General features: G+C 37.7%; 1 protein-coding gene across 1 annotated transcript; it reads right to left on the bottom strand.

The window, feature by feature from the left end:
- Positions 1–2,494: 2,494 nt before the first annotated feature.
- Positions 2,495–21,046, bottom strand: LOC146512794 (integrin alpha-M-like). The gene is made up of 30 exons (XM_085170787.1): positions 20,243–21,046; positions 18,783–18,885; positions 18,496–18,599; positions 18,273–18,343; positions 18,081–18,195; positions 16,743–16,870; positions 16,449–16,594; positions 15,995–16,145; positions 15,250–15,397; positions 14,505–14,578; positions 14,265–14,382; positions 13,390–13,556; positions 13,135–13,281; positions 12,814–13,026; positions 12,576–12,709; positions 12,199–12,341; positions 11,933–12,087; positions 11,688–11,813; positions 11,243–11,316; positions 11,018–11,159; positions 10,830–10,928; positions 10,656–10,735; positions 10,488–10,574; positions 10,313–10,382; positions 10,116–10,214; positions 9,926–10,006; positions 9,699–9,809; positions 6,814–6,924; positions 6,630–6,740; positions 2,495–6,445 (listed from the first exon to the last, which is right to left on the bottom strand). The coding sequence occupies exons 1-30, from the start codon at positions 20,277–20,279 to the stop codon at positions 6,356–6,358; spliced, it is 3,435 nt and encodes a 1,144-aa protein (XP_085026913.1). The 5' UTR covers positions 20,280–21,046; the 3' UTR covers positions 2,495–6,355.
- Between the last annotated feature and the right edge of the window lie 18 nt (positions 21,047–21,064).

Genomic DNA, 21,064 nt, shown 5'->3' with positions numbered 1-21,064 from the left:
GTCAGTGATTCATTTTACAGTAAATCAGACTCCTCTTCTGTCAGTATCCAGTGAGAAAATGTAGTTTTGTCAGCAACTTAACACCGAATAATCTGACCACATTCGAGGTGCCAAGTTTCATATCAGTTTTTTCCTGTCGTGTTTTAGTTATTTTTAGTTATTTAGTCTGTGTTTTCTTATGAGCTGTCTGATTAAGAGAAATTGAAACTGATGCACAGTGTAGTAAACCTGTCTCTGTGAATGTATAATCTTTCCCAAGGTTTAATCAACACAATGACTCATAAATGTAAAATGGTCTTGATACCTTAGAATGAAAGCACCAACAATTTCCAGTGAAGACTGGATGACATTTTCTCCTTGCTGAAAGCGTTAATCACCAGTTAACCCTTGTGTTGTCTTTGGGACATCTTTGTCCCCAAAAGAAGAAAAGTTATTCAGTAGTATGCTATGCATGTTTGGAATAAGTTTTAAGTAATTTGATTTATTTATGGGGTTTTTATTAGATTTTATAACACCTGATGTCCTCGGGGACAAAAATGTACAAAGTGTGGCAAAGGGCCATATTTTCACACCACACTGCTTTCAGATATCTTGGATCTTGGATCACTGATGTGTGGGGTCAAGCAATGGTCATAACAACAACAACAGGCAGCACAATGAGGAGACAGGCGCTCTACATTCAATTCAATTTTATTTACACAGCGCCAAATCACAACAACAGGTGCTTTATATTGTAAGGTAGACCCTACAATAATACATACACAAAGTATGCTCATAAGCCTCCAGTACAATGGAGGCTTGTGAGATCATTTTTTACCATGTTGTGGAAAGGAATGACCAGTAGAACAATGCATATATTGTCATTTAGTATAAAGAGGAGGAAGAATCAATGTTCAGGAAGAACATATTATCAATATTTAGATCACATGCTACCCTTTCTCTAAAAAAGCACATCACCCTCCCGCAGAGGTGGAAGAAGACTATAAAGTGAAGGAAAGTGATGAAGAATCTGAACTACTGTATGTTCAAGTAGGTTCTCAGGCATCCAGGACGTGGTAGTCTAAGGAGCTTGGAAAGAAAGTGACTGGGCTTCTTGAAGTTTCTTGAATTTTCAAAATGTGAAACTGAAATAGAAGATGTGTCAGAGGACTACACATCTTCCATTTCAATTATGATGAGGATCAAGCAAGAAAGACATAGAAAGCAGACAGCAGAGACATAGAAATATTTGCAGTAATGTGAAGAAACATTGATCTGGTCCTTCCCAGTGACAGATGATGCATGACTCTCTTGTACTTTTTAACTTTCAAATGCCAATGGATGCATCAGAGACCAACTTGCCCAAGGACACTTTGGTAAGAACTCAAGACTACAGCACACAGAGATTGAACCAACAACCATCCAATTAGCAGATGACCTGCTCTACAGCCAACTAAATGACAAACAAGGAGGGACAACAAGAGCGGAGGAAAAATGGATCGAATGCAGCTGTAGGCATATGTAGGTATGTGGTTCTTACTGCCGTGCATCCAGTAAAGTCGCTACGGCCAGTTTATGACATCCTGAGTCTGGTAGGGAAGTTTTCATGGTACCGTGATTGACACAAGATTAATTATAGAATCGCAAAAAGGACATAATTTCATGATAAAGACACAATACATGATTGTCATTCATGGCACAATTATTGATGTGTATGGAACAAGTGTGTGTTTCTCCTGCTGTTGATGTACGATCCAGGTACTGATGTGACTGTGTATGAGCGCCTAGTCCCCTTCAGAGGACTCTGTCCATTCCAACAGAACATCCCAAGTAAACCAGGTAACTATGAGATAAAAACATGGGCAGTATGTGATGCTAGGTCCAGCTGTACATGGAACATGCTAGTGTACAATGGCAAACCGTCTGGCCTGCAGTCAGGGCACGCAAGTTGTCCCTAACATTAAAGAAGGTTTCCAACAGAAAACAATTACGTGTAACAACTTGTTTACTTTATATGCCTTTGGCCTGCAACTGCAGAAAAGAAAGCTGTCCATGATGGGACCAGTACAGAGGAATAAACCTGAGCTTCCTCCTGCACGTGTGTCAAATATGGACACGCCTTTGTTCTCATGAAAGTTTGTCTTCACTAAGACCCATGCCCTGGTGTCCTACCATGCCAAAATATAGAAAAATGTCAGGTAATGAGTTGGAATAAAGTTGAATGAAACCTTGAAACACAGAGATGGATGATCTTTTATACTTATTGCTTTATAAATAGTCATTTTTGAGCCCAAAGGACAACAGATGTGATTATTTGCTGCCAGTAAAAAACTAGAAGTAGTTAAAAAACGCTTCCTAAATTAACTTTGAAATATACCCGTCTGTGATAATCTGTTAAAATAACCAACTCTGGTTGTGAAAGGATAATCACAATATCTGATGATTTAATTAATTTTTTTACCCCAAAATAACATTTCATTTAAATTAGATTTTATCAGACATAAATTTGAAATGGAATAAAGAAATAGTGTCAAAATGTTTGAATTAAGTTTTAAATAAAAGTGGGGGAAAAATCCAGTTCATATTAATTACGTATCAATCAAACCAGATGGGGACACCAATTTTATTGGAATTCCATGTGAAAGACCAATACAAAGTGGTGTACACGTGAGAAGTGGAACGAAAATCATACATGATTGCAAAAATTTTTTACAAATAAATAACTGAAAAGTGGGGTGTGCGTAATTATTCAGCCCCGTGAGTCAATACTTTGTAGAACCACCCTTTGCTGCAATTACAGCTGCCAGTCTTTTAGGGTATGTCTCTACCAGCTTTGCACATCTAGAGACTGAAATTCTTGCCCATTCTTCTTTGCAAAACAGCTCCAGCTCAGTCAGATTAGATGAACAGCGTTTGTGAAGAGCAGTTTTCAGATCTCGACTGGATTTAGATCTGGACTTTGACTGGGCCATTCTATCACATGGATTTGTTTTGTTTTAAACCATTCCAGTGTTGCCCTGGCTTTATGTTTAAGGTCGTTGTCCTGCTGGAAAGTAAACCTCCGCCCCAGTCTCAAGTCTTTTGCAGACTCCAAGAGGTTTTCTTCCAAGATTGCCCTGTATTTGGCTCCATCCATCTTCCCATCAACTCTGACCAGCTTCCCTGTCCCTGCTGAAGAGGAGCACCCCCAGAGCATGATGCTGCCACCACCATATTTGACAGTGGGGATGATGTGTTCAGAGTGATGTGCAGTGTTAGTTTTCCACTACTCAAAGCGTTTTGCATTTTGGCCAAAAAGTTCCATTTTGGTCTCATTTGACCAGAGCACCTTCCTCCACATGTTTGCTGTGTCCTCCACATGGCTTGTGGCAAACTGCAAACGGGACTTCTTATGGTTTTCTGTTAACAATGGCTTTCTTCTTGCCACTCTTCCGTAAAGGCCAACTTTGTGCAGTGCACGAGTAATAGTTGTCCTATGGACAGTTTCCCCCACCTGAGCTGTAGATCTCTGCAGCTCGTCCAGAGTCACCATGGGCCTCTTGGCTGCATTTCTGATCAGCGCTCTCCTTGTTCGGCCTGTGAGTTTAGGTGGACGGCCTTGTCTTGGTAGGTTTACAGTTGTGTCATACTCCTTCCATTTCTGAATGATTGCTTGAACAGTGCTCCGTGGGATGTTCAAGGCTTGGGAAATCTTTTTGTAGCCCAAGCCTGCTTTAAATTTCTCAATAACTTCATACCCTGACCTGTCTGGTGTGTTCTTTGGACTTCATGGTGTTGTTGCTCCCAATATTCTCTTAGACAACCTCTGAGGCCGTCACAGAGCAGCTGTATTTGTACTGACATTAGCACTCATCAGGCAATGTCTATGGGCAACTGACTGCACTCAGACCCAAGGAGGCTGAATAATTACACACACCCCACTTTTCAGTTATTTATTTGTAAAAAATGTTTGGGATCATGTATGATTTTTGTTCCACTTCTCACGTGAACACCACTTTGTATTGGTCTTTCACGTGGAATTCCAATAAAATTGATTCATGTTTGTGGCTGTAATGTGACAAAATGTGGGAAAGTTCAAGGGGGCCAAATACTTTTGCAAGCCACTGTATTTAAGTTTAAAGTTTACTGATGTTATAAAAACACAATTGTAGAACTAGACATAAGTATCAAATAAACAGTAAACATACAGACAATGCCACAACAGACTAAGGATTGAGGCCCAATGCATGTGGATTGGTGGCAGCCATGTATAACTTCCTTAAAACGTCCTTTCTTCCACTTCCAGCTATGCCACTATGTGTCAAAACTATTCACAAAATTACCTAATGGTGGTGCTAAAGGGACAGTTCCACCAACACTATCAGCACAAAACTACAAACACTAACAAGAATTTGCATGTATCACACTGCACTAAAGACAGAGACATTTAGACCTACTTGACAGTACATCTAAATGTACAAGTTGTGTAAAGCACTTTGAGTTCTCAGATTAGAAAAGTGCTATATAATAACCAGTCTATTTACCATCATCAGAAAGAGACAAAGAAGCTGAAAATGTAAGACAAAAACCACCAAAACCCACAAAACACAAGCCATAAGCGCTACACCATTTTTTGTATATCCAACGATGACCATTCCACATCCCTGAAATTCTAGTGTAATTTCATTTAAGCAATTTTAAGCTAAAAGGATTAAAAGGTTTAAAAGGTTTCCTTCTTGCCTTCGCCTTGGTTCTCACTCAGCTGTAACTAAGACATTCTTAAGCACTTCCAAATGCCTTTACATTTAAATCAATTGGACTGGATTATGTTGTATAATGATAATTTGATGTATAAATAAACAGATTAAACAAGTATATGCTTATTCTATACACTAAACTGCTGTTATCTTCTGGCTACATACTGCAAATAGTAAACACTGACATATGAAATAAATGTCTTTTTTTCATATAAATTAAAAACACAAAGTTGAAAAATTGTATATGCTGTCATTTATTCCTGAATCAAGTTAGTCAAATGTCACAAGGTTAGTTTTTTTTTTAAGAAACCAAAGTGTTTTTAGCTAAATACTGAATTTTATGCATTTTACAGTACACATGGCATGAAATTTCTTTTTACATGCAATGAATTTTAAACAATCACTGTACAATGTTTGCAAAACGTTTATCTCAAAAAGATTCATTGTAGAGCAAAAAAGTAAAGTCACTTTGAAAAGACAAAACTTCCATAATACTTCAGAGTACTGTGAAGTACAGCTCAAATCACTCCCATCTGCTCAGGTAGTTCACTACATTTAGTCTCATCCATATTATTTGAAAATCTAAACTGTGTCCACTGTGTTGCATTGCCCTCATGAATGTGTAACATTTTGGCATTTGTATTTTGAACTATTTCTGAAGAAGACTATGAAAGATGATAGGAAACAGATAGGAAACTCTGTTATAGGTAATAGTGAATAAGTGAGGGAGGGAGTGATTTCAGCTGTTTGTGTTTAACGAATCAAACGTGGTAGCACTGACATTTATGCGCACAATATTCATTCCTAAAAATATCAAGAAGGTATATTCACAGATGTCTAAGGAGCTTGGAAAGAAAAGCGTCTGGACTTGTTCAAGTTGCTTGAAGATGTTACACTTAACAATGTGGTGTATGCTGTACAGTGCAGCGAGGAATGCTCAGACCTCTACATTGGAGAGACCAAACAGCCACTTCACAAGCGCATGGCACAACATAGAAGAGCCACCTCCACGGGACAAGACTCAGCTGTCCATCTGCATCTAAAGGACAAAGGTCACTCTTTCGAGGATGCCAATGTTCACATTTTGGACAGAGAGGACAGATGGTTTGAAAGAGGAGTGAAAGAAGCCATTTACGTCCACTGTGAGCGACCATCTTTGAACAGAGGCGGTGGTTTACGACACCAACTGTCTGCCATCTATAATCCAGTTTTGAGATCCCTTCCCAGACGCCTTAACGCCCACTCACACCCTGGGCCATCTGACCTCAGGAAATCACATGATAGGGTGAGGCCAGGTTTCAAAATGAGCTCACCCGAAACCCTGGCTGATTGTGACCCACACCCATTTTCACACCTCTGCTCATGTGATTAGATAGAGGATCATCAGGGAGTCCCTCTTTGGGGGGTAACTCCCACTGGGTTTAAATGTGGGACTCTCCACCATTTGACCTTTAGAACTGAAGAAGCTTCTCAGATGAGAGGTGAAACGTCTTCAAGCAACTTAAACAAGTCCAGATGCTTTTCTTTCCAAGCTCCTTAGACTACGATGAGCTGGATGACTGAGAACCTTCACAGATATATTCACAGATATTCATCCTATTAATTTAGTTTACACCGAAAACTAAAAAATCTGATCTTTGTTATTCTGCTGTTGCATCAGTCCCTGGACCTGGAACATCTGCTGGATTTTCATTTATCATCTGTTTGTATTTGCTCTTGAAAAATCCAGCCTAGGAGTGTAAGGGGAAAAAAAATCAAGCAATCGTGAATTTCAGTTGCAGTAAAAATGAAAATAAATAACCAAGCTACATGAATGAATATTGTAACCTCTAAATTATTTTTTAACTGGACATCTTCAGTAAAAACTTTTGAAACCTTTGTAATTATTGAAAAAGTGTATGAAGTGTCTTTCACCTTGTACAGGCCAGCAGTGAGTAAAGCCAGAAAAGCCAACCCTCCCAGACATCCTCCAATAATTTCTTTGGTGAAATTTGGCTCAGGATACACTTCTACCACAACTTCAATCTGAGAGAAAACAGGATGTCGATGCCAAAGAAGCTCTTAATAAGTCAAACAATAGACAAGAATGTGTACTCACCTTGCGAACAGGAGGGTTGTCAGAACCTGTTGAAAAGTAGATGTACTGGTTTTTGTCGTACTCAAGACTGACTGTGCTGGTTAAGAGGAATTTGGCAGATTGAAGTCCAATCTAAGAAAAAAAAAATTGAATGAGCTGGCCATAAATTAGATTATTTCATTTACCAAGTTACTCATACATATACAGGAACAATGTGTGTTCACCTCTCGCCTCTGTGGACAGTCTTTATCCTTCAAGCTCGGGTCTGCTACCAGAGACCTGGGAGCTTGAGGGTCCTGCTGGTCCCTTTGCTGTTCCAAGAACTGCATTCTTCTGCACAGATATTTCCTGGGATCGGCTGGAGCCACTCACCTAGCTTGGGAGTCACTGCATCTAGTGCTCTGATTACCACTGGGACTACTGTTACCTTCACCCTCCACATCTTCTCAAGCGCTTCTCTGAGCCCTTGGTACTTCTCCAGGTTCTCAAGTTCCTTCTTCCTAATGTTGCTGTCATTTGGTATCACTACGTCTATCACTACAGCCGTCTTCCTCTGCTTGTCCAGAGGAAGACGGCTGTCTTGTTGGTTAGCCATCACCATTTTGTCTGTCTGTGGAAGTCCCACAGGATCTTTGCTCGGTCATTCTTGACCACCCTAGGGGATGTCTCCTATTTTGACCTCGGGACTTCCAGGCCATACTTGACACAGATGTTTCTGTATACCAGTGTTTCCAAAACGTCTTTTGCTAGGCACGCCAAGTCCAGCCTCAGGATGCTGGAAACCCTCCATGCATGGTCAGGCGCTTCCTCGTCTTGATATCAGTGGCTTCTCCTCCTTTGGCAAGATTATTACCCCAGTAGGGTGGCCAGTGTTGGGGAGTAACAGAATAGATGTACCGGCATTACGTATTAAAAATACTAAATATGAGTAACTGTATTCTGTTACAGTTACCATTTAGATGGGTGAAAATTAGAATGCCATTGTTACCATCTGACTACACTACTCAAATCTGAATGAGCTTCGAATTAGGGATGAGTTTAAAAAATAGATTTCCAGATTCAAATCAGTCTTAGTTTTAATAAGCCAATATCGATTCATTAAATCCTGAATCTATTTTTAAATATAAATGTATTTTGCCAGAAACATCAGAATGTCAGGTTAAAGGTCACGAAACTATTTCAACAACCGCCAAACAGCGAAAAAAGCAAATGAGAGCAGGTAAACAGATTCCGCAAAAAGATATAAACACAAAGAGCGGATCGTTAACCCGACAGCACATACATGTACACGCTGCGTGTGCTGGAAGCCGACACCTCACAAATTCTGAAGCTGCAGGTTTCGTCACTCGTGCCCAACAGTGCATATCCTTGGTAGATCCCCCACTTGATGGTGACTTGTGCGATGGTGTTGAAGTTAGCTTCTAGAATTGTACGCCCATTCAGTTCATGATGAAGGCTCCTAGAGTCCTGTTGATTTTTTACAGCTCTAGACATTCCAGCATCCAGGTGTGGGGCATCGAGTCATAGGCCTTCTTGTAGTCAATCCAGGCAGCACATAGGTTGGTCACCCTAGTGTTGCAGTCTTGGCTGACTGCTCTGTCTACCAGTAGCTAGCATTTTGCGCCTCTGGTATTCTTGTCAATTCCCTTCTGTGCCCTGCTTATGTATTGAGTAATGTTCATGTTCATTTTAGCCAGACAGGAGCTTCCATGTGGTACTGAGGGTGGTTATTGGCTGGTAGTTGGATGTGACTGGAATCTCTGGGAACTCTTTCAATACTGTTGGAAAACCATTTCAGGTGACTACATCACAAAGCTCAGCGAGAGAATGTCAAGAGTATGCAAAGCAGTAATCAAAACAAAGGGTGGCTGTTTTGAAGAATCTAAAATATATGTTTTGAGTTATTTCAAACATTTTTTTCTACATAATTCCATATGTGTTCATTCATAGTTTTGAAGTGTGTCCAAACATAATGCTAGGAAAGTACCTGCAGCGGGTCAGGGAAGTCCAGAGGGGTGAGCTGAACGGTAAGAACAACGGTAAGCTATCAACACCTACACCCTGCCCATGATCAGGTACCCTGCTGGAATAATAAGCTTGCCAAAGGAGGAGATAGAAGTCATTTAGATCAAGATGAGGAAGCTCCTGACCTTGCATGCATCCTGCGGCTGTATGCTAAGTGCAAGAAAGGAGGCCGGGGACTGGTGAGTGTCAGAACCACATTCCAGGATGAGACAAAGAACATCCATGAATGCATAATGAAAGTGGCCCCAACCAACCACTTGCTCAGTGAATACCCCAGGCAGCAGAAACCCAAGAATGAGGAGCAAGAGGAGGAACCATCATGGAAGGACAGGCCCCTGCACGGTATGTACCACTGTCAGATAGAGGAAGTGGCTGACATCCAGAAAGATCCTGTGGGACTTTCACATACAGATGGACAAAATGGTGATGGCTAACCAACCACAGTAGTGGTAGACAAGCAGAAGAAGATGGCTGTAGTGATAGATGTAGCAAACCTTAATGACAGCAACATCAGGAAGAAGGAAAATGAGAAGCTGGAGAAGTACCAAGGGCTCAGAGAAGAGCTTGAGAAGATGCAGAGGGTGAAGGTAACAGTGGTAATCAGAGCACTAGATGCAGTGACTCCCAAGCTAGGCAAGTGGCTCCAGCAGATTCCAGGAACAACATCTGATATCTCTGTCCAGAAGAGCGCAGTCCTATGAACAACAAGGATACTGCACAGGACCCTCAAGCTCCCAGGCCTGAGGTAGAGGACAGTCACTTGAAGGCTAGACCGCCCGCAGGGGCGAGAGGGGAATTTTTTTTATATACAGTATATATATATATATATATATATATATATATATTAATGAAACATGTAACACAAATTTCCCTTCAACTACCTGCTCTATCCATCCTGAACTGAGGTTGGCAAATATTTCATATGTCCTCTTCATCCGTCTTTCCAGGAATGTGTTGCACTTGAACACTCTGCACCTGGCTACAGAGCAGTCCTGTTGGTGATTTAAAGAAGACTGAATGGAACACTTGTCTTGACCCAGTGCAATTTGAATTTTAAAATCTACTGTGATTTTACATTTCAGTAGCTAATGTGCAGAGGTGTACTTACAACTACTTTATTTGTCAGTATTTGAGGAACAACATTTTTGAAAGGTGGTTCTTCATCATTTCCTCTCTGACAGTCTGTGATCTGGAATACATTTAAGTGCCAGTGTGATTGGTCCTCACATACATCTGTCCCACAGCTAAGCTTGAGCCATTTTGGGGTCAGCAGCTAAATCTTCTGGCATATAAATTACCTGTAGATTGCTCAAATCCACCCAAATGTCTTTTTCACCAAGCTTCACTGGAACCCTGATCACCACAGTGAAATTAAGTGCTCTGATATCATTTGTAATCTAAACAAGAAAAGAAAAATATTACAAGCTTTATAGCTAGGTTTATATCACACAATACATTTTAAAAAATAAAGATCTATGGAGAAGGTATATTTCACCGTGACTGACTGTTGAACTGGTTTCTGCAAACTATTCATCCCAAAGGTGAAATTGTTGTAACTGAGGGAGCTAAACAGATATATTTTAAGGTTAAATACAAAGAAAAACAATTATAGATAGATAGATAGATAGATAGATAGATAGATAGATAGATTTAAATAGAACAGCACATACTTTTCAAATGTCATGAAAATGCTATATTTCACATCAATCCATTTATTTTTGTAAAGTTCACTTGTAGTGGCATGCTCCTGATTTCCACTGAAAGAGAGAATTGAAAATATTTGTATTGTGTCTGGGATATTGCTTTAATGAGGAGTACATGTACCAAAATGACAGTACCTGCTGGCATTCACAGTGACAAAGATCTTCTTCTCAAGTTGACTGTTGTTGTCAATTCCATAGGAAACAATGAAGAAAACCTTAATTGAATGACAGAGATAAGACTGAGTAATAATTTTTGCTAAATTATGCAGAACTTAGAACATACTTTATGTATAAAGAAAACAAACAAACCTTAGTTTTGCTCTTGAAAATTGGCTTGTCAATAGTGCAGTCTGTCCTTCCTTGTGATAAACCATCTTCACTGTCCAAGGGGCTGCACTCAATTCTTCCCTTTATTAGAAATTAAAATGACTGCTAGATGGATTGGGAGAGCAGCAGATCAGTGATGAATTGATACAGACTTGATCCTGATACCTTACCTGCTGACTCGTGAACTTCCTGTAGGAGAGTCCAGCTGGGTACATGAGAATAATATGACTGTTGTAGGAGTTTTCACCTCTGTTCTCCACTGTGACTGTGACATTCAAAAGCTCATCAATGCCCACTTTAACCTCTAAGGATCTGGCAGAGTATAAAGGAGGATGAGAACAAAGGAAAAGGAAAGCAGCCACAAGCAAAGCTTAAGTCTTGTAATTCTGCCTCACCTGGTGAAGTTGAAATCCACTTTCAGGTTATCAACACACTTGTTGTCATTGCCACAGTTGATCTCAAACCCTAACTGTGGAAGAGAGCATAATGGAAAAAAGTATTTATATGACGTTTTATTTACAGATTGCAATTTGAACATTGTATAGCCAAATCCAATGACCAATTTTTGTGTGCTGCCATTTAGTGGAGGCTTTGTGTTGTTGTTACAGGAAACAAAATCATTTCTGTTAACATTCTTGATCCACTTATGGAAGACATCTTGGTCCTCTGGACGCTCAGGGAAACAATTTAAAGTGTATAATCTAAGACACAAACTATAATTTTAAGGTAAAGAACTATGTAGAGTGGGACTCATTTTTCCAAAAACTGATGCCTAGCAGCTTGTAGACAAAATAATTAAAATTCAGGGTGTGGAGCAAGTTGTTTTGTTAATAGACTTACAGGATGAATGGTTGTTCTTTTAGCCTGTGGGGACAGACTTGGTTTGGGATCTGAGTTGGAAGATAAACCATCAAATGTGAATTTGAGCTCATTGGAGAGCACATTGAGAGAGTCTTCAGGACAGGCCTGCAAGAAGAGGGATGAATGGTTTAGATTCAGTGTTAAAGGACTCTTTGCATTGAAGTTCTATTGATTGTGTTGTTTATGTTTTGTTTTGTTTTTTTCCAGATATTGTTAGATTTTACCTCAATATAGAATTTTACAGTTGAACACTGTCTGTTTCTTAAGTCTATAGTAAATGATCCAGACTGCTCTTGTTGTTTCCCACTGATGTATGCTCGGTTGTTTGGAGGTTTCCGAGTGGCATCCACTGTTAAAGTATAATGAATCCTTGCTTGAGCTGGAATAAATCACAAATGGATTTCAATGCTATGAACTTATATAAATAAAAAAACATTAAGCTGATGGGCAGTGACTTTGTAGTTTAGAAAAGGAGAGGAGAATGATGAACCTGTGTTGACTGTAGACACTCTGCTCATGGTAAAGCAGAGTTCAGCTGTGTTTTCGAGTGGTTTTGAGCAGTCTACATTCTGAGTAAGGATTTGCTTTGGGCTGAATGAAACGTCAGTTTTCACGATTACTATGGGCCTTGATCTGGAAAGTAGTAATATACATGTGAACTACTTTTACCTTCATAATTAATAACATACTAACATTGGGTATCATTAGTGGTGTTCTCACATGAATTAGTAACACGATTTCACAAAAGTAAGCACAACACATTTTATAAACCACTACTTCTTAAAGGTTTTTGGTCACTTAATAATATTTTTAAGATGGCAGAAACATTGCCAACAATAACACATGGCTGGACTGTCTTGGACTTACCTCAATAAAACAACTTTACCCTTTGAACCCACCGCTAAGTCAGGCAGTCCATCACCACTCTGGTCAAAAGATGACTGACTGATTGACACGCCAAAGAACTTCAGTCCTGACTCGACCTCAGAGCCAGTAATTCTCTGTGTACAATATTTTATCTAATCAAGTTGCAGATTTTGTCAATATTGCGATTACATGAGAGAGAGAGTTTAGACATCATTGTGAGCTCTCTGATGCTGTGCACCTGTGAGTAAGTAGGACTGATTCTTCCTCCTCCTTCACTGTGGAATATGTAGATGCTGCCTTCACCATTATTCTCCAAAGGTGCTCCAACTGCCAAATCCCTGAATCCATCTGAGTTTAGATCAGGCAGCACAGCAAGAGAAGAGCCGAACCTTCCTTTGACAGCTGCATGTCCTCTTAGTACTAACGGCTCATCGAAATTACACTCCACAAACTAAAAGGAAGAGAGTTAATATTTTATGATCATTAAGAAAGTTGGCAAATAAACTGATTAATTTAACTGTAGTACAAAAAATATTATAAATATTATAAATATATTTACCGAACCAGTTAATCTGCAAACATGAACTCTTCCCTCTCTATCAGGCTCCATGTACATTGGGGCTGATATAAAGATTAGATCAGTGATGTCATCCTTATTTATGTCCATGGCACACACCTCTGCCCCAAAATATTCACCAGTCTGATACTGTGTAAGGAACAAATTATTAAAGAAAAAAACATCAGATACATAAAAATAATACAGGTTTTGATTAAAGTTTATTTTTCATGTCCGTTTTATACTGTAAAGCTGTACCTGCCACGGAAACGGCTCAATTGTTTGTTTCATAAAGCTTTGTCTGTTAGCAGTTGAGAATTGTAAACTCCATCTCACAGCAAGCACTGTTCCTCTGTGTTTGAACCTTGGAGCACCAATAACTGTCAGTGAGCCACGCTGGGTTTTAGCAATTGCCATGGAGTAACCTACAATTTAACAGTCAAACAGTCAAAGTCATTAGTTAAAATAATCAAATGTGGCTAACATAGACAAATTGTATAGATTTTTCTAAAGTACCTCTGCAGGGAGCAAAGTTTGAAATTACATATTTCAACAACTGTCTAATATACCAGATTAAAACAAAAAAAAAGAAACTTACTATAATTCAGCCATCATTTGCAGTAAGAAGCCTTCTATTTCACCATACCCCTTTCTTGCCTTAAGCCTACTGCATGTTGCAGATGTCTGTCTTCACCTGATTTTATTCTGAATCTATTTGTTAAAGTGATTACAGTTTCTATACTCTGAATTACAAAGGAACCCCCAACATACTTACTAGTGAGCATATCCATCCAACCATACATTCATCCATTTGTCCATCATCTTACTATTGAGGGCAGTTTTTGGTCATTTAAACCTAAATTTATTTGTTATTGTTGTCTTTTCTTATTCCAGTCTTCTGGGTTTTCCAGGTTTTTTATTTATTGTTTTTATTATTTTAATTGTAGCCATTTATTTCATATTTTATGTTAAGTAACAGACAATCAAAACAATGTGACTGATATTAAAATGCTTTTAGTATATACACCTTCAGCATTTTTAATATTTTTTTCAGTTTTTATATTTCGTCCAATAATAATAATTACAGCATAGCTATGTTTACAGTTAGTTTGTTGTCAGTGTAATATTCTCACCAAGATAACTGTCAGGCTCCAATGGCATCTCGTATGTTTTCACCCTGTCATACCCAGTTGTAAATTGAGTATAGCCTCCCGTCCACTGGTTGGCACCAACAATAGACATTTGAATTCCCTGCAGTGTAGATAGATATATATTGAATTCATAGAAATTAATTTAAAATCTGAAGTTTGTTTGGCTGCCCTTTTTTTATATATCACTTGACTGTCTGGTTAGTTTTAAGTGGTTTTAATTACCTCAGGCACATAAGCTACATTGAATCCCTCTTGAGCCATTTCCATTCTCAGTGACTCCCCACTGGTTTGAGATCCTGAAACACAAAAATAAACACAAATTTAAAAGACTGTAATAAATTCCGATTTGCTCATTCGTGCTATTATTATGGCTTAATGGTATAATTCTAAATAATGACTTGCTGTTTATTGAAAGCGTGTCAGAGCGTATTTTGGTCATTTTACAAATGGACAAAGACAAAATTATCAACTTCAGATGGAAGAATTTCTATAAATTTTAAATACAGTTAGGACCATGAGTTTCTGGACAATGACTCAAGCTGTGCACATTTTCAGCTTTGATTCAAGTTGTTTGAAATAAAAACAATAGCCATATTCATAAAGGTAAATAACAACTGAAACAGCAAAAAAAGCAGAGACATGCGTAACAGACATGTCTGTAGACATGTAAGAGAGGGGGAAAGACACAGCACCAAAACACTGATGAGAATACTACAGAGAGTATTAAAATTTAATCAGAACTGGAGATCTCAAGTACTAGGGATATCTGCGAAGCCAAAAACAAACAATGGAATAATGAAAACAGAGGATTCCTAATATTATAAATTAATTTATTAATCAGAAACTTCCAAAAATAAAGTAATTTAGAAATAAATTCCACCAGTCACCAAATTCCTTTTTCCCCATTGTAATGCTCTACCAGGCCTTTACTCCAGAAAATGTCAACAAAGCAAGTTTACGTTTGTACCTTCGATAGAGATTTTTTTCTCTAAGTTCTGTCTTATTATTTCAAGTGCGTTGAAGTCCCTAACTTGAAACACGTGTTTGTCTGAGGGAAAAGATGCAATGGTGTCCAATTCTTGTTTTGCCTCAGGTTTATTAAACGCATCCCCCACCTAGAGGGGAAAACACACACACACACACACACACATTGAAGTTATTATATTGTGTGGATTTGTTTCCCTATTAAATCAAAGGGATCCAAGTATATTTGCATTTGCAATGAGTACTGAGTTTGTATACTGTACTTTCATAATTTCCCCAAAATAACAAAACGGTCTTATAGATGCTAACATCTAAATACATTATAATAGCCGTTTTTACAAGTCTATCACCCATAGCAATCAGTTTCCTATCAATGTTTGTACTTTTTAAATTGTATAAGAAAATTAGTAAGTAAGTAAGTAAAAATTTATTTATATAGCACCTTTCAAGATAAAAGTGCTTCACAGAATCTAAAACCTAAAAATAAAAGTCAACCAAAAGCAAGTTTAAAAAGATGAGTTTTTAAAAGCGACCACGGAGTCCACAGATCTCAGGCTCAAAGGGAGAGAGTTCCACAATCTGGGGGCCACAGTTACAAAAGCTCTGTCGCCTTTTGTTTTCAGCCTTGCGTGTTGGACAACCAGCAAGCCCTGGTCACATGACCTCAGGGACCTGCTGGGAATGTATAAATTAGGTTAACTTTACAGGCTCAATGAACAGGTACTTACCCCAATAGCAATTCGAACTATTTTTTTACTCTCAGCTAGCTGTGCTGCATATGGTAAGTGATTTGAGTCTTGCGATTCTCCATCAGTTATAACTATTAGCACCTTCTTTGCATTTGATCTGGATCCTCTTTGTGGTGTAAAAACATTTTGGCTGTTGAATGAAGAAAATAGAGTTTCAGTTCATCTTTCATCTTGTTGTCTTAGAGGTTAAGTAAAATAACCTCTTAAATAACAATCATACCCTGCTTTTTAACAGTATCTTCTTCTAACATAACAGGGAATTTAGATTTCAGTTAAATATAGCTCTACAAGTACAGTTTTTATATCTAATATTTGACTTGCTCCATTAACTGTATAGACATCCACAAACACTAGACTCTTTTGAAAAAAGTTACATCAGTGTTTTGGATAAAAAGATCACACAATAAACATGCAACATCTTGGCAGCACTTACACAGCGTGTTCGATGGCCTTAGCTGTGTAAGTTTCTTCACGTAGTTGTTTAATTCTATCAATGTTAGATTCCCATGATCCAGATGAGAAAAAATTATTAAAGTAGTAATGGACCTTTGGTGAATAAGAAAACTGGGAAACAGAAAACTGAAGAAAAAACATGCGAAGAAAAATAAGTGGAAAGTGGAAATAAGTGGAAAACATAAGAAAACAAACATATTTTATGGAAATTTTAAAAAGCTACATGTACTTGTAATGTCTATGTCTAACTGAGAACAGCAGTGCAGTTCCTCACCTTTGTATCACTTGAGAGAAATGACCCAACGAGGTTTTTCACAAAGGTCTTCATTTTTTGAAAATCTTGACGATTTACACTCCTTGAACCATCCAACAGAAAGGCAATGTCTGTTCCAATCAGGCATTCTGTCAAGGAGATGGACAAGGAATGCTCTTTTAGTGTTTCTGAACTGCGCTCTGTGCCCTTTTTTGTGAAAAAGACTGAATTTCTTGGTATTCTGGAAGAATAATATTAACATCATTGTTTTCCCTTTAAATCTCCTTTTCACTTCTTTTTTGGACCCAATTTAACTTGAAATTGAGTCCTGTGTTTGAATGTTTAACACCACTTAAGACTTAGCACAACTCGCATAACAAAATAAAACAACTATCTTTGTGGTCTGCAGTGAATTTGAAACAAAACTTTCACTTCTTAATTTCAAATTTCATTTGTTAAAAAATTACTTTTTTATTAGTTACACTAGTTTTTGCAGTTATTTGTATTTCTTTCTGGAAGCTATAAGAAATCACAAACAAAGAAAAGGAAACATGTCACTCTTAGACTGTCACAGCTGAGCAGCCGGTGTGTTTCAGATGTTAGACAAGACACAAACTTGCCATTGCCAGTGTGTGAATGTGTGTGTGAATGGGTGAATGACTGAATGTAGCGTAAAGCGCTTTGGGGTCCTTAGGGACTGAGTAAAGCGCTATACAAATGCAGGCCATTTACCATTTACAAACGCAGAAACCAAGGAGACAATCATAAATAATGGCTGACTTTAACCTCAACTGAAAGCTAAATAGGAATAACACATTAACTATAATCACAAATCTAACATGAGACGAATAAAAAAATATACTCAGAGCGCTGGTTCAGAGACCCAGCCTGTGACACCAGGCCATGGTTGTTTAAGTTGACTAAAACTAAACAAAGAAAAATAAAAAAATAAAAAACTATTTTGTAATTAACCCAATCAAATACAAACTAGTAGCATGTAGTTACAATTAATAAAAAAAACTAAAATGTACAAATTTTGTCCTATTTGCCAACTCAACCAGTCTGCTGAATACAAGCACTGTTTCTCTTCTTAAGGGGCGTGGGGGTTCAAATGTACATGTATGGTTTGCAGTTCTTGATGAAGAGACACTATATGTGGCACATGCAATGACAATAGGTATTATACTCTGTTTTATGTTGTCTCAACTAAACTCCTCTATGTATCAATCAAAGCTTACATTGCAAAAAAAAAGAAAGTAATTAGATTTTGTTTATTCTGTGACCCCCACTGCCCATGTTGTATGTGTGGGCATGTGTGAAACATAAGTATATTTTCAAATCATATAAGTATGCTGTTACCGTCAATGGAAGAAGGGATTGGAGGTCCAAATCTATTGTACTGGTCTATCTGAAAACACACACCATTGTACATGGTGTAGCTTTTGCAGTCCTTTGGAATAGTTGGACCACATGCCTGAAAAGAAAAAAAATTCTGATTAGAGTTAACTGATTATTTTCCTGTGCCAGTGTATTTGCAGTTCACCAACTCACCACAGTGTTTTGGGTTCCAGGATCATTTTTCATTGTCAAACCAAGGGACATGTTGATTGCAAAATCTGGCTCTGGATTGGAAGCATTCATTAGATGTTAAAACAATCATGAAATACATTTTGTGATCACTAGAAAAAAAAAGTTTAATATGATTTAATGAATACTTGAAAAATGTTGTCAGAGTTTCAGGACATTACTGTTGAGACATTAAGAAACTACCTACCTTGAAATTGTATATTTTGGCAGTTTTCTCCAGAGGTGGTACACCTATATATTTTCCCTTTTCTGTTTTGCGAATACTGTTCTAGTGGGGCACTGACAAGCAAGCTAACAAGAGAAAACCAAACATAAGATACAAGTTTGGTGGATGAAGTGGAGTGAAAAAGCTCCCATTGTTTTAATAAGGATTAAATGATTCAATATTTCTTTGACAAAAAAGCAAAAGTATTAGTGGTAATTATAAACAATTGCAAACCCACATTTAACCTAAAAATCCATGCTCTGACTTACTCTGATTGTCTTTGAACCACCTGGTAGCCAAAACCAGCAGCAGAGCTCCTCAGGGTCTTCCAAGCCGCAGGATCGATATTGAAACAAAGTGCAGCATTTAAGACTGAGAATTAAAGAAAAACATTATTGAAGCTGATTATGGAATAATAATGTGATTTTATTAGCAGTATCTATAATCACTTATAGAAACAGTATACAGTCTTTGTTAGTTTCGTTGTATTTCTTGAATGCAGCCACAATGTTTCTTTTATGACCACTAGAGAGCACCAAAGTCCAACATTTTAAAGCTCTGAATTTTGTTACTCAGAACAGTTATTGAGTTAAAAAACATTTTTAATATTTTAATTTGGAATCAGTTTTGTGTCTTTGATTGTTGTATTTTAATCCATCAGTCCAAGAGTAAGTGCTGAAACATAAACTTTAAAGAAAAGATATTGTAGTACTTTTTAAAGCTCCAGATATTTATCAGGTACACCACAGTATCAAAACATATCATTACTATACTGTATAATTTGCTTATTTACAGTATTGAAAAAATGCAGCTAAATAGACAATCACACCTGTGTGCACATACATCCTGCTCTCCTGAACTATGTCAGATTCATCAAGTTATGACACAAACAAACACACACACACACACACACACACACACACACACACACACACTTACAAACAAAAAACCCACACACATAAGACAGAAAATGTCTGAGATAAGTAAGGTTTGTATAGCATTTCTATAAATCCCAAAAATAAATTGAAATCAGCAAACTGTGCTTACTAACTTTGATATTCAAAAAATACATAGACGCAAATATTTTCTCAGATGAAAACCATAAAATTAAAATCTAATTTTACATTGCAAATTGAATGTCCTGTAGAAGGCTTCCCCCTGAAATGACCGGCCTTATTTTTGCCTTCATTTTTTGGGCATTAGCTTTACACAGCTTTCTGAAATAACCAGTATATCATATAGTGCCTGTTCTCCATAATGTACATGTATTTGAAAAATATACCTCATCGTTATTACATGCACTCATTTTTTTTCTTGTCACCATGACTCAGCCATATTAATATGATCATTATTGTTTCAACAATAGTTAAAAACTATCAGTCCGCTTAGAATTTGTTTGATTTTTCATGTTATTTACATTTCTGCTCAATTGTTATACAGACATGAATAAACATGATATTAAACGTGTCAGAATAAACTGGACAGATACATATGATGTGACATTAATGTAAAAAGCCTCAGGTTTGGTTTAGCCCTGTATGGGCAGGTACATAACAGTCAGATATGTATGTATAACGATCGCATGGACTTATTACAGTTTTTGAACCTGTTTTAGTTTTATGATTGAAAAACACAGTTTTCATCAAAACGCCAGTCATAATTTTACTGTTTGCTGACCTTCATAATTAGAAAATAATAGATAAAATCACAATGCACAAACTTGTTTCACCTGACAGGAATAGTGCAGCACTAGATATCCAGTCCATTGTGTGAGATGTTACATCTGCTGATAGTGTCAGAGAGGAGTTGAAACCAGAAATACAAAAATTATACAGTGCTTCCTCAAAGATAAGACAGTCATTTAAAGGAATTATTATGTAGGAGGAGTTACATCATTGTTTTATGACACACTATAGACTGTGGTGGTATTGCTTAAATTTTATCCAGTGATTCAAGCACTTGACTTTTATAACAACTGAAATGTTTATTAGTTTCTAGGCAACACACTCAACTCATGTAAATAATAATTAAAGGTTTTACTTGGCTATTTATTATTCTAACTTCAGTTTTTGTTGCCAATAGATTGGTACAGCATCTGCAGTGGTGTGGAGACTGTACCAGTCTGTCATGGTAAACAGAGAGCCGACAATGAAAGCAAAGCTCTCGATCTATTGATCAATCTGTGTTTCTAAGATCATCTATGAGCAAATCAATTATTAGTGACTGAAAGATTGTGTTTATGGATGTATACAATGGAAATTCACTTCCTCTGAGATATGGTTGAGGAGATCAGTCATTTGGGAGAGCTGTTGCATCTCCACATCAAAACGGGGGTGAGCGGTGATGAGGGGTCATGGGTACAAATATACCTCTACTTTAGACAACGCCCTTTCAGTTCCAGTGTGTTGACCAAACATTCATGGATTACCACTAATGCTTCACAGCACGTCACTGTGACTCAATACTGACTCAAATCATGCAGTGTAAAAACAACAAAATTATTCAAGGTGAAGAAATGTAATATTCTTCAATGGCCAAAAATATGTTAATG

The sequence above is a fragment of the Neolamprologus multifasciatus genome, chromosome 8 (assembly GCF_963576455.1).
Source record: "Neolamprologus multifasciatus chromosome 8, fNeoMul1.2, whole genome shotgun sequence".
Lineage (NCBI taxonomy): Eukaryota > Metazoa > Chordata > Actinopteri > Cichliformes > Cichlidae > Neolamprologus > Neolamprologus multifasciatus.
Note: the sequence above shows the minus strand (reverse complement) of the source record. Positions and strands in the feature narration are given on the sequence as shown.

What these genes read in the sequence shown, in the direction of transcription:
- LOC146512794 (XM_085170787.1), bottom strand. Translation starts at nt 20,279, where the DNA reads ATGGACTGGATATCTAGTGCTGCACTATTCCTGTCAG. An exon ending in TCAGTCCTACTTACTCACAG is followed by an intron (nt 12,710 to 12,813) that starts GTGCACAGCATC and finishes TATTGTACACAG; the next exon opens with AGAATTACTGGCTCTGAGGT. An exon ending in TACTGACAAATAAAGTAGTT is followed by an intron (nt 9,810 to 9,925) that starts GTAAGTACACCT and finishes AATCACCAACAG; the next exon opens with GACTGCTCTGTAGCCAGGTG.